The following is a 14141-nucleotide window of genomic DNA, read 5'->3' on the forward strand; positions in this document are numbered from 1 at the left end:
GGTGAAAGGCTGCACCTGGGGAATCGTGCAGCTAGAACCCAGTGAGCTGGGTGCCTTGTGCTCCAGAAGTCACCTGCAAAGAGTGAGCCTGGGGTGTGATTTTTTTTTTTTTTTTTTTCCTTTTTAAAGTATCCTCCTCTAGAGCCACATTTAATTCCTTTCTGGTCATCACTTTACCTCCATTTCAGAAGCGGGATCCTCTGAAACCAAGTTTTACAAATGATGAGTATTTTGAATGTTTGAGATCATCACTTTGAGGGTAAAATAGGTTTTTGTGGATTTTTTTCAAAGATTTTATTTATTTATTCATGAGAGACAGAGAGAGAGGCAGAGACACAGGCAGAGGGAGAAGCAGGTTCCCTGCGGGGAGCTTGATGTCGGACTCGATCCCAGGACCCCAGGGTCACACCCTGAGCCAAAGGCAGATGCTCAGCCGCTGAGCCACCCAGGTGTCCCTGAACTAAGCTTTAAAAACTCCAGGTTCTTAAACACATCACAGCACGAGGAGCAGGGTGCAGGTTTTGAGCTACTTGGAGACATTAAGTGGTGGGAAGTCCTCAGCTGCTTATGGTCATCGTGTCACTACGTTCTGCTCGTCTCTTGCAGATGCCATAAGTTCCACCAACCCGCGGGTCATCGACGACGCCAGGGCGCGGAAGCTCTCCAGCGACCTCAAGAGGTGCACCTACTACGAGACGTGTGCCACGTACGGGCTGAACGTGGAGCGGGTCTTTCAGGATGGTAAATATTCCCCGCTGCGGGTCACCATCGCCTTCCCTTAGAGCAGGTCCCCATCTGTGCAGCGACGGAACCCGTGGCCTGATGTGTGGGCCGCGGTGCGAATCTGGGCGCCCCCTGCCTCCAGAGGTGCCCCTCAGCCGTGGGTGTGCTCAGAAGACCCAACAGTCCTATGGTGAATCCTGTGTGTGCACAGGATTTTTGTGCACAGAGGGAAGCATTTCCCAAGCTTATCTCTGCACGTGGTGTGTCACACTTAATGCATTTGCCATCTCTTCTTCACTGTAACTCCTCATTCTTCATTTAAACCCGACTATATAAACAGCCTATTTCATGTTTTAGGCTTTGGAGAGAATAATCCGAAAGAGGAAAGAGCGTCAAAAATTTAGGCCAAAAAAGAAAAAACCCAAAACAAAACAAAACAAAACCAATCCCACATTAAGACTCAGGGCTGAGAGCCAGCAGCAGAATTTAGGAATTGTTTCTTTGTTGCTGAATTCATTAGTGATCACCCACCCCCGGAACAGCCGTACAGCAGGCAGGAAGCCCCCCTGGAGGAGGAGGGTTCCCTAACGGGGAGACATTCACGTACGTGATCATGATGCCAAGTGCCGGGCTAGGAAGAGGGAGGGGGAGAGGGTGGATGAAGAAGTAGGGGAGGTGGTCGGGGGGAAGGGAGGGGCTCTGTGGGCCAGAGGGGCCAGGAAGGTCTGGGGCAGAGAGACCCTGCTAGCCTAGAAGGCCTAGAAGACCAATGCTCCCTGCAAAGGCTCCCGATTTCCGCCTGGAGTCGCAGGGAGTAGCTCCTAGGCTGCCTCCCCTCTGGCTGACGTTGGTGGCTGCAGAGTGGACCCCCGAGCCCTTGGTCAGCCTAGCCTCACCGGAGAGCATGCACAGAGCTGCGTGGGGTTCCTGGGGGCGCCCAACGGGGCAGGTGCACTGTCTGCCCCCCTTCCCCACCCCCCGAGCAGCCCAGACCCTGTGGGGCCATTACAGGTGAAGATCCCCAAGCTTGGGTGCACGGGCCCCACCTGGCCAACCCCCCGTGTCTGTGTTTTCCCAGGCGCAAGGCTGGGCTGGCCTTGTCACCACAGCAGAGTTCCGTGGTTCACGTGGAAATGTCACGGCCCCGCCAGGCCTGAAATGGCTCCTCTCTGGCCCTTTGCGGAAGGTTTGCTGGTCTCTGATGGATATTTGCAGAATTTAGTTGTATGGATGACCTTATGCTCCACAGTGATTGTGTAACTTGTGCGTTTATTGCAAACGTGAACTTTCCGTAAATAAATGAGCCTGTACATGATGATCTCGAGAGTGAGTTATGCGAGGGGTTGCCCAACAGGTTACTGGGCTTCCCTGCCCGCGTCTGGAGTCAGACAGGGACTGAAACCCATGACACAACATTTTCTGTGTCTTTTATGATTTTTGTCCTTAAAATATTTCCGTCTATATGAGGATAAGTTTTAAAAATAAAATGAGGGTTTACTCTACGTGTTTTGCCAGGTAATTACAAGGTCTGTCTTTTTATTAAGCCGTGGACTCTTTGTTAGTGATAAGAGTATTTGCTGACCGACTGGGGACTGTGCTCAGGACTTAGCAGTCATGAACAAGAACAATCCATTTTGCTCCATAAGGAAAAAAAACCAAAACCTTGTGAGATTTGGAGGTAAATCAAGGCTCAGAAAAATTACAAAGCTTGACAAAGGCATTGGGGCTGGATGGGGCGCCTGTCTTGGGAACAGGAGCCCAGAGCCTTACCTGTTGTGTCCTTAAAACATCGGTGAGTGGGTCCTTCCCTGGGGGAGGCTGGCGGAGGGCGCGGGCAGCAGGCCCACCACCCGCTCACAGACTCTGGTCATTCAGATTTCTCTTTCTGGCTTCCTTTGGCCTCAAGGCTTGCTTTTGTTTATGTGCTTTTTCTGTCCTTTTAGAAGGAAAAAGAAAGTGCGTGTGGTTTCTGCATAACATTTACCTTAACCACCGAAAGAAGAAAAGCTAGACCCCCACCTCCACCTGCCCCTGCCAGCCAGGCTTTCGAGTCAGCCGGCTGTCTGGGTTTAGTTTTTAAGATGCCAAGGACTGTAGTCTGCTTCTTTAACTCTGAGTTGTTAGTATCCTGAAACTGAAGACAAATTGTAAAAAAAAAAAAAAAATTTTTTTAAGAGTTTACTTATTCATGAGAGACACACAGAGAGAGAGAGAGACAGAGACAGAGACACAGGCAGAGGGAGAAGCAGGCTCCACGCAGGGAGCCCGACGTGGAACTCAATCCCGGGACTCTGGGGTCACAGCCTGAGCTGAAGGCAGATGCTCAACTGCTGAGCCACACCAGGCATCGTGACAAATTGTAAAATTAATGAAGAAGCAGAACGTCTGTTTATTTTTGTCTCCGGAGCGTCGTTCTCAGGTGCCTCTCGGAAAATAATCCAGGAGGGAGGCTCTCTGTCGGCACCAGGGGCGTCAGGAGGCAGGGAGGGCCGTTGGTTCCGTCCCCCGAGGGCCTTGCACTCGCCATACCTCTGGCTCTGGCTCAGGGATGAGAAGAGGGCAGGTACGGGGAGGGCCCCTGCCTCTGCGAGGTGGAAGTCCAGCACCCACAAACCTAAGCTTGCACCTTCCCCGAGGGTGGGGGACGCGTGCGACGGACCAGGTGGCTGTCACCTGCTCGCAGCAGTCGGGACCGTCCTTAGTCCTGCTCCTCTAGCTGCGTTTGTGTGGCTCATGGAACAGCTCTCTGGGGGCTCCTGCAATGAAAGATTCACCTCTGAGCAGTCACGCACCCCTGGTTCCCTGCTCTGGGCCGCGGGGTCTCTGTGTGGTTCCCAGGACAGCCCTGCGGGGGGCTCGGGCCCCAGGGGCCGGCCCAGGGGGGGAGGCGGCCCCGGGCTGCGCACGGCCAACCCGCCCGCCCCGAGTCTGTCCAGCGGTGGGCAGTTCCGGTCGCCGCCACCCGTGTCTGGATGATTAATGACTTCGGGCTCTTACCGTGGTGATTTTGAAGTTTGGCAGGAAGTTTTTTGAAAGCCGCTGGTCACTTGTTCTCACAGGGCCTGGATTCATGAAGATAGAGGAGGACAGAAACATAAAGTTGGTTCTCTGCAGAGAGAATTGCTTCTCGGGTGTTAGGATTTTTTTATTCAAGAAGAGCTTCTCTCGCTCCCTAAAGAAACCAGCCGCGTGGGAGAAGCCCTTGCCGGGCGTGTCGTCCGGGCCGTTCCAGCGGAGCCTCTGGGTAGGTAAAGGAGGGTAGCGTAGGTGATGGGATTTCTTTCGACCTAGATATTCAGGGACGAACCTAGAATTATTAGAACTCAGTGACAAAAATAAATTCACCCCCTAGAAGCCCAAGCAGTGCTGAGCGGTAGTGAACAGCCGTGTGTGTAAGGGGACCCCTCGGACCGTCGACGTGCGCGCCGCCTCCCCAGTGTTCACGACGGAGCGTTGGGAATTTTAGTTCCCTGAAACCGGAGTTTGGAAATGAGGAATTTCACTCTCTTTTTCAAACACTTTGAAATTTCTCAACCTACGCCGAACGTCCTTGTTTCTAGCTTGTTTTGCTTTGATGACCGCGATCGGGTAATGGATGTATGATGAGCGTCATGATTTGTATCATAGCGGAGTTCACGTTTTCAAACTAAGCGTGACATGGAATCAGTTGTTCGTGTTGACGTTTTACGGGATAGAGCCAATAGATGCCCTAAGTTTCCAAGGGGGGTGTATATTTTATGATATTCAAATTCTGGTATCTGACTGGTGTTTGAGATTTGAAAGATCCCTGATATATAAAGAAAAGTGGTTTCCCTTTCATAAAGAATGTGTGGAACCTGACAGTGGTACAAAATATTTAATTTTCTCTTATCGAAGCTACTTTATGCCCCTCCCCCCCCTCCGTCTCCTATAATGAGCTGATCGAGATTTGTCTGTATTACAACACAGTGTGGTTTTATATTTGGGTTGTTCCTGTTAGGCCACCAGCTGTCTTGTATACAGAATTTAGTATTCTCACACATATATTCTAAAATTGTTACCACTTGTTAAATCCCAACCGAAAGCATCCTGTTACACATGAACGCATACTCCCCTCTAGAGCTTTAACTTCTTACCTTCCTAAGCTTGTGTTGATAGGACAGTAGGAAAACCTGAATGCAGCATTTTGCTCTGAAAATAATTGTTCAGACCTGGTCAAGATGCATATAAGCCAAGTTCTAGACAAATCACAAATTACCGTCTTTCTATCTGACTTTCTCCAAGACTGCTGGGACGTGCCACTGTGTCATCAAGAATAACTGGATAGTTCAGTGATCTCACGTGGAGGACAGCTCATTCTAGGGTAGATGCTCTACATTATTTTTTTTAAAGATTATTTATTTATTTATTCATAGAGACAAAGAGAGGCAGAGACACAGGCAGAGGGAGAAGCAGGCATCATACAGAGAGAGAGCCTGATGTGGGACTCGATCCCGGGTCTCCAGGATCACGCCCTGGGCTGCAGGCAGCACTAAACCACTGCGCCACTGGGGCTGCCCGATGCTCCACATTATTTATATGAAAAAGACACCATTTGATCTGAGGTGTGTATGGGTGGAGAGGCTGGGCAGGAGTATTAGAGGGGTTCTGAGGTGCATATGGGTGGAGAGGCTGGACAGGAGCATTAGAGGGGGGGTTCTTGGGGTGCATGTGGGTGGAGAGGTGCGTATGTATGGGTGGAGAGGCTGGGCAGGAACATTAGAGGGGGGGTTCTGAGGTGCTTGTGGGTGGAGAGGTGCATATCGGTGGAGAAGCTGGACAGGAACATTAGAGGGGTTCTGGAGTGCTTGTGGGTGGAGCAGTGCGTATGGGTGGAGAGGCTGGGCAGGAGCATTAGAGGGGTTCTGTGTGCTGACTGCTGGTGCTGCCACAGCCGGAACGCATGCTCGGGCTTCCTGTCATCACACAGTTCGACGCAGTGTCCTGTGGCCAGGCATCCATCTGATGGCACCATCCCATTCTAGAAGGATCCACATCAGTCTCCCAGCACCATCACACTGGCTCTTTACGTTCGTGTTGCAGTTCACATTCCGGAAAGCACTATCGTAGAAGCTGCCCCCCCCCCTGCCCCCTGCCTGCGGATGGCTCACCTGGCCTTGCATTCCCTGTGCCCTGTGCTGTTAGGGTTGAGCCAGGAGAGGCTGCGTGCCTGGCCCACGGGTTTTCTGTAAGTCAGGAAGCCTCCGTTTGCTTTCTGCCTTTGCTTCCAAAGACTGATATCCTGATGTACGGAGAGTCCTATTTCACGTTAAATATCTGCAGCTGCTCGGTCCTAATTACAGGAGTGTCCGGCACAAGAGTAGCTGTATTAATGAGCCCGGTTTGTACAACCTAATTGCATGTGTTAGAGCATCATTAAGTGGGAGCAATCTTTAGGGATTTTGCTCCCGAGTGCTGCATCATCCTGTGCCATTTTGTTTTGCTGACACCACAGTCTTTTGTGCTGTTAAAGGATATGTCAATTAGCCCTGTTCCATGCTTGCTTGGAACCAGCTTAATTTTCATTGTTGGGGTGGCCTATTTCGTTATTTGTTTTGTTGCTCCTTTTTTTTCCTCTTTAGTATATTACAGAGTAGATTGGAGTCCATTTATTTTTATCTTTGTGGACTTTTTTTCCAAAGGAGTCCTTTCAAAAATAAGACTTTCCATGTTTAAAAGCAGGCCATATGTGTGTGTCCGTTGGGTCTTTATATATTTCATGTCCAAGGAGTCACTTAGTGTCTGTTAATTTGTATCTTTTTATCAGTTGTAACAATGACTGGTAGTTATTTATGTCCTAGTTTAAGGGCTTCTGATGTGAGATAGTAGGTCTAACAGGCCCTCCTCGGTACAGTCAGTTTGGGCCCACGTGTCCCTTTCCGCCTGCGGTTTTCCTTTTCCCTGCGCATCTGTGTCCGTCACTGTCCCCATGTCCACCCCCACCCCCGCCCCTAGTGCACACTCACGGCCCTCTCCTCGCTGCATTGAAATGTCATACGTTCAAGATTTCATGGGACAGATGGGTAGTTAGTTCATGTTACGATGGGGCAAAACATAAACTTTATGCTTAAATTCGAGGGGTTTCATATTTTAAAACTTTCTAAGAACAAGGATGACATGAGAAAGTTGCCTGCGTGCGGCCGAAATAGGAGAAAGGAAGAGAAGGAAAACGCTCATCAGGCTCCTCTGAAGGTGATCAGCTGAGTCGTATGTAATATGGGCTTGACCTGTTGGGTGGCCGCTCTGCTGTCCTCATTAACCACGAGTGTCATTGGCTGTCACTGCCTGGCAGCTTCCAACGTGGTCCAAACCCATGGAAATTAGAATCTGCAAGTTGCCTCCAGAAGAACCACATCTGGCCCGTTGTTTGTAGCCGCTCACTAAATTGAAAAGATAACAGGATGCCTGGATGGCTCAGTGGTTGAGCATCTGCCTTTGGTTCAGGGCGTGATCCCGGGGTCTGAGATCGAGTCCCGCATTGAGCTCCTTGTGGGGAGCCTGCTTCTCCCTCTGCCTGTGTCTCTGCCTCTCTCTCTCTTGTGTCTCTCATGAATAAATAAATAAAATCTAGAAAATAAATAAAAATAAACAGGAAGGAAGGAAAGAAAGAAAAGATACCTGTCAAAAAAAAAAAAAGAAAAAAAAGATAACCTGTCTTTGGTGTTGACATGAAGTAGACTTTGGGTAGAGCCTGTGGGTGGGGAGGGTATGTGTACAGTGAGCAAGAAGGCCTGGGATTGGCTGGGTCTTCCCATTGGTGCTGTAGCCTGGTTTAGGTTTGGATGGGGAAGTGCATGCATGTTTCACAGGGATTTTTTTTTTCTTAATAAAACATGACATTGTCAGTATCCTTTGTGCCTTTTTAAATTCAGTTTGTTTCTTAACCCAATAAACTCTTCTATACCAGGGGTTAAATCACAAAACGAAATAACACTGCAGCTAAAATATCAACATTGGCTGTAGTAAGCCGTATTTTCAGAGGCTAAACAACAAAACCCAAACCGAAAAAAAAACAAGAAAAACTTTTGAATTATTATTTTCTGGGGGGAAAAATAAGATTCTAGAGCTTCTTGTAAAGCCAAGCCAGACATTTGGCAGCTGAATTGCAGCCAAGTATTTTCCAAGCACATTTGACAAATGGGGACTGTGTTGAGGTGGGACTAATGAGCAGGATATAAGAGAACATTGTCAGGACTCGTTTGAGAATTTGTTGAAGGTGATGACCCTGGAATAATCCAAGGATTTTTAAGATACTGTTATGAACTGGCTGCAAGTGTGAAATTAACTGGTTTCTTGTTTGGAATCTTTGCCTAGAAATTTCCACGTTTGAGAGTTTCTCTCTCATCCACTGAACTATTCAGAGGCTGGACGTTTACAGAGGGATTAACTCCTCTGTGTATCTGTTGATTTGCTTAAAAATCACCTATCCAGCGTGGAAGGGTTTGGGTAGGGAGGAGTATCTCCATCATGGGTGTGATTCATACTTCATACTCTGAGCTCCCGGCCTTAACAACACGGAATCAGGTGTGGAACTTGGTAATTGTTAGACTAGTTTCGGGTGGAGAGAGGATCGTTCCATTTTTTGACTCTTTCCAAAATAACCTCCAGAGAAGTCATCTTAAAATCTTGATACCAAGGTTGATACTGGCGCAAACAACAAGAGATGAGAAATAGTCTCTCGTACTTCATCTAGTTTTGTAGACTGTTGTGTCAGTGGAGGCTGTCGTCCTCTTTGGCAGTTGCGCACGCTGGGTCGGGAAGGTCTTCCCACTGCGCTTCCCTCCTGGCCGCCGTGCTGGGGCACCAGCGCTCACGTGTGCCCGTAGACGCCGCTTTAACTCTGACACTGCCAGCGTGACACTGCCGTTCGCACACTCTGAGTAAGTGTGCTCTGTTCTGATTTTCTCGTCAAGACTCCTGTCTTTTGCTCCTAGAATTAACTTTATCAAAGACACAGAAGACGGTTGCGTTGCTCCTTCTCTACGCTGTGGCGTCGTAGCTGGGGTTTGCCCCAGGATCCCGTTAATGACTTGAGGCAGCTTGAATTAGCTTGACGTATCATTAATGCGTACAAATGGCTTTTATTTTTGTTCGTAATCTGTTCATAATGCCGCTCCATTCTCTTCCTGATGGTTTGTTTTTGTTTTTGTTTTTTTAAAGATTTTGTTTATTCATGATAGACACAGAGAGAGAGGCAGAGACACAGGCAGAGGGAGAAGCAGGCTCCCTGCAGGACTCGATCCCAGGACCCCGGGGTCACACCCTGGGCTGAAGGCAGGTGCTCCACCACTGAGCCACGTGGGCATCCGTCTTCCTGATGTTTTTAAAATGATTCAACAATGATGTACGTTTTGACCTCCTTGTCCCCAGCCTCTGATCAAAATGTTGCTTAAATAGGATGGTCAGAAATCAGTACACTTCATGGCTGATGTTTCCAATGTATTTTGAAGTCTCCTATTTAGAACATTCTTCCCATAGAGAGTAAGGACATAACCAGATTCTTAGTGGCCTCCGTTCACCGAGGGACTGTCCGCTCATGCCTGGGGGTTAGCAGCACCCATGTGTTCCGTTCACAAGAGAGAAGGAAGAGTCATCCTCCAAGGAGGAAGTTGTGAAGGTCTTTGGCACCAGAACGCATAGCTTTACCCCATGGATGCCGATGTTTTTGCACGATACTCCACAGCGGGGAATCAGGTTGGTGCAGATGCTGGGCGTCCCCCTGCAAAGCCAGGCTCTGGGAGCCGGGGTCAGCTTGGTAGTGCAGAGTCACTGGAAGTTTTGTGAAGAGAAGGTGACATCCCAACAGCTGGATGGATCTTCCCTGATTTAGGGAGAAGGCAGCTGTGAAGGGTGGACCGTACACTTGTTTGTCTGAAGGAGAATAGACTCTAGAAACTTTGACGGCTAAGTTGGATTTTGTGAGATTGGCTTAAGAAATGATTTTTTAAAGAAGTTTTACTTATTTATTTGAGACAGAATGTGGGGGTGGGAGGACAAAGGGAGAGAGAGCATCCCAGACAGACCCTACCCTGAGCGCAGAGCCTGGTGCGAGGCTCCATCTCACGACCTTGAGCTGAAACCAAAAGTCGGACACTTAACCGACTGAACCACCCAGCTGACCCTAAAGAAATGATTTTTAAAGGACGTGAAATATGGAGGTAAAAACCACCCATAATCCCACAACCCAGTGGCTGTCACCGTTGAGGTTGGGGTGGGGGGGGGGTATGGCTGTGTGTGCCCATGTGTTTGGAAAAAGTGGATCATAGGGCCTTGTGACATAGTACAACCTACTTTTTCACGTCAGTACTTTTTCTGCAATATATTTTCTCACTGCATTCCATTGAGTGACTAGAACTACTCTCTTTTGGCCCAATCCACTATTAGACATTTAGGGACTCCCTCCACCCCCATTATGTGTTTGTTTTAGGATCAGTGTCTGAGTGGATGACTCTTTACCTAAATCTTTGTCTCCGTCCTTAGTCCTTTCCTTTTTTTTTTCTTTTTTAAAAGACTTTATTTATTTATTCATAGAGACAGAGAGGAGAGAGAGAGAGAGAGAGGAGCAGACACAGGCAGAGAGAAGCAGGCACTATGCAGAGAGCCCGACGTGGGACTCGATCCAGGGTCTCCAGGATCACGCCCTGGGCTACAGGCGGCGCTAAACTGCTGGGCCACCGGGGCTGCCCCCCTTAGTCCTTTCTTTAGGAGACCGCCGTGGAGGGGAGACTGCAGGCTCAGTGGGCCGCGTGGCCTTGTGGCTTGTGGTCCTCGCTGCCCCGTGAGCCTTCCGTGGAGTCACCCCCCTCCAGCAGGTGTCCTTTTTCTGTACCCTGGCCACATGGGGTATTTTCAGTAGGTTTGTTGCTTCATGTGAAGATAAGCTCACCTTCCGCACTTGGGAGTTTTGTTAGGAGATGGCAGTCAGTCCCTTGGGCGAGCAGAAGTCTGATGTGTTGGGAAGACACGTGGGAGCAGGTGTGCCCTGCTGCTGGTGTAGACATGGCCTTGGTGTTTATGGTGGGTTCTCTGCGGCTGGAGCACCCCAGCTCCCCAGAGGGCAGATGGCCCGGAGACGTGGCTGGGCCATGTGTAGCCATGACGGTGAAGGGGGGGATCCTCACACTGTGTCTGTCCCTTCTGGCCAGGGGTGTTACCAGTACGCTCACTGCCTTGTGTCGCCTTAGAGAGAGACAGACACCTGCTGTGGGTGGGCTTTTGGCCTTTGGGCCTCGCCTGAGCTTCATGTCCTGTCAGTGCTCTGGAGGGCTCAAGGGGCCTTGGACACCCACCCTCGTTTCCACACAGAAGCAGTTCCAGAGGGGCCATGGTGCAGCCGGGGTGCCACTGTCCTGCTGCTGGGGCTCATCCCTCTGCAGTGGGGGCCCGGGCCCTCATCTGGACCAGACTTTGCTGGGTGCTCAAAGCACCTCTCCCTTTGGGGAGCATAAAAATCATATTTCATTGTTTTCTATTTGAAATGTCAAAATCCAGGAAGCCCTGCAAGTCCCTGTGAAAATCAGAGAATTAAAGCATAATAAGCATGCATTCTTTTTCCGGCTGGCATGTCCTGAGTGTCGCTGGCACAGGGTGTCTGCCCCAGGAGGTGGAGCTCCGGTGTCAGTAATGCCATGGTGTGGTGGAGGCCTGATTTTTTAGGGTGCATTCAGGCACCACCACTTTCAGCCACAGCCTTATGCTGTCCCCGGGGGGCTGGCCGTGCCTTGGGGACATGAATAAATGGCAGGCCTGTCCTAGAAGAAAAGAGAACCTGAAAAGAATTTGGAGGATTGACTAGCTGTTGCATCATCCAGGCCTGGTGCCATGAGCAATGCTGATGGACGGGGCCTCGCCGGGTGGAAGGACCTCGCCGTGTAGACAGGGCCTCACCGGGTGGAGGAACCTCGCCGGCTAGATGGGGCCTCGCCAGGTGGAGGGAACCTCACCAGGTAGGGGGACCTCGCCGAGTGGATGGGGCCTCGCCGCGTGGCTGGGACCGTGAGCCTCCCTTCCGGCTGTGGGGTGGCGCCCCATTGAGGCACCTGCAGGGCCGCTGTGACCCGTCCTCCCTCAGCTCTACTGCAGGGGCAGCCACGGTTCATGGATAATTTTTGTGTCTGATTTTTGCAATTTCCGGAAGCTCCCTCATATTTTCCTTAGTGTGTAAACCTCAGAGCGCTGCACGCTGGTGCCGTCACGTGGGCACAAGGACACGCTCCTGCACCGCGATCCTGGTACTGGATGAAATACCCGCGTCTCTCTTGTTCTTAAATTCACTCCTGCCTGAACCACGGACGCGTCGGGCGTCACGGCTTGGCGGCCCCCAGCCCCGCAGGGGAGCGCGCAGGGCCCGGCCGGACAGCACGCTCGGTCACAGAGCGGAAGCTGCAGCTGGGGTCTGTCCCCCTCGGCGGCACGGGCTTGCCCTTGTCCTGGAGGCTCCAGAGCCTCGGACTGAGTCTGAGGCCCGGCAGTAAGTGGAAATGCTCCTTTCCGTTATGATCATGTTTAATAAAACGAAGGCACGTCATCCCCGAGAGTTCGGGGTCCAACGGGACACTGTGGTCAGCGTATGGGTTATTCCCGACGGGCGCTCGTCTGCACGTGGTGCAGTGTGTGGGTCACGGGAGATCGCATCTCTAAGGGGGTCCACCCGGTGCGAACTCGCGCTAAGGAAACCTTTGGTTTGGTCTCAAGCACTTGATTTGGCAGTTTAGGGAGAAGCCACTAGGGGGCATCAGAAGCGCCCGTAAGGAGGACTCGCGCGGCATATTTTTCCCTTCTGCTGTCGCTGCAGAGAATACAGACCTAATAAAACTAACACAGTGGTTTAAGAGATCATTTAGACCCGTAATAAGATACACTCCATAAAGCGTGTGAAGTTCCTGGATCAGCAGTACGGGGACGCAGAAGTAAAGTTTCATTCATTGGGTTGGGGAGGAGGACAAAATAAAGTCGGAATGATATATTCTATGGTTAGAGGGACCCAGATCCCTTATTTTTGCTTTTTGCCTGGTATGTAACTTTAGGGAAGATTCAAAGAAAAATTGACAAAGGAGATGCCGTTTGTTTGTTTTTACTAGCAAATAATAAACAGACTTAATATTTAGTTCCCTGTACTCTTTTCATAGAACTCACCAAGGGTTTTGTGGGTCTGGTGACAGCCCAGGTGTCCCTCTTTAGGGTGGTGCGTCCCCGGCCCGATGCTGGGGCGGAGGCTTTGCCATCAGCCTCTCTGCCTGGCTGTCGCCTCCCCTGCTGGGACGCTGTGGCTTCTGCGGGCAGCCTGGTATTGATGAGGAAGGTCAGTGATGGGATCGGGCAGAGGGACGGGAGTCCCCTCAGTTTAGGGAAACGCAGATATTCTTATGGAGGCGAGCCGTGTTCCTGGAAGTGCTGAGGCGTGGAGTGGCTGTGATCACTGAGGAGGGGAGGACCCTTCAGAGGGCTCGCACCTGCCGCTCCCCCGAGCACCCAGCAGTGGGCTTGGGGCACCTAGAGAGAAAAGTCTCATTTTTTGAGTTTTGCATCCCTCCCCCCCTTCCCCAAGGTTGAGGGCTCTTCTCTGCTCTTTTCCATTCATCCATCCATTCACATTTTATTTTCCCCCACTACATAAATTGCAGTAGAAACTGTAGCATCTCAGATCACAACTTTTTTCCTTTAGAGGTTTTATTTTTAAGTAATGTCTACACCCAACGCGGGGCACAAACTTACAAGCCCAAGATCAAGAGTCACACGCTGTACCGACTGAGCCTCAGATCATGATGTTTCCAGTTTCTTCATGTGGACGGTGGGACTTACTGCACTTCTGGTACCTCGGATGAGAAGCCTGTCAAATCACGCACTCGATACAGATGGTTTCTTTTATCAGATTACTTACAGACTGGGCGTTTAGGATCTACAAGGAAGTAACCTGTGATTCGGAGAGCCCTCCAGCTTGCAGCCCCTGGAATGGTGTGAACGTTGGCAGAACAGTTTGAGCAACAAGAGAAGTGAGGTGCTCGGGGGATTTCATCCAAGTGAGGGGCAGCTTTCTCAGAGTTGTCCGTTAGTGCCAAAGGAAGGGGGTCTGACCAGCTCTGGTGCTCCAGGTTCTGGATGCTTCAGCTGCATTCAGTAATTTCTGCATTTAGCCACTTGCCAGACACTGGGGTGCTCGGGACCCACAGAAGGAGGCCATTGCCAACTCCTGCAGAGGAATCGCTTAACCGGAGGATGGATTTTTTTTCCCCCCAGAACAAGGAAAGCCTGCTGCCGCAGTACTGTTGGAAAAACCCTGATTTCCTAAATCTATCCCTGATCATAGACACATAAATCTATCCCTGATCGTAGACCTCAGCAAATACCCTCACGAGTCCGGTCATTCAGAGCAAGTGTGAGTGAAAATCCCCAGGGAATCA

General features: G+C 50.4%; 1 protein-coding gene across 8 annotated transcripts in view; it reads left to right on the forward strand.

Moving 5' to 3' along the window:
• AGAP1 (ArfGAP with GTPase domain, ankyrin repeat and PH domain 1) overlaps positions 1-14141 on the forward strand; it is a 529451-nt gene that overhangs the window by 210989 nt on the left and 304321 nt on the right. For all 8 annotated transcript variants that reach the window (XM_077869334.1, XM_077869329.1, XM_077869332.1 and 5 more), the window contains one exon: positions 607-741. In XM_077869334.1, the coding sequence (XP_077725460.1) occupies positions 607-741 (135 nt within the window). The remainder of the gene's footprint in view (positions 1-606; positions 742-14141) is intronic.

Source organism: Canis aureus, chromosome 24 (genome assembly GCF_053574225.1).
Source record: "Canis aureus isolate CA01 chromosome 24, VMU_Caureus_v.1.0, whole genome shotgun sequence".
Classification (NCBI taxonomy): domain Eukaryota; kingdom Metazoa; phylum Chordata; class Mammalia; order Carnivora; family Canidae; genus Canis; species Canis aureus.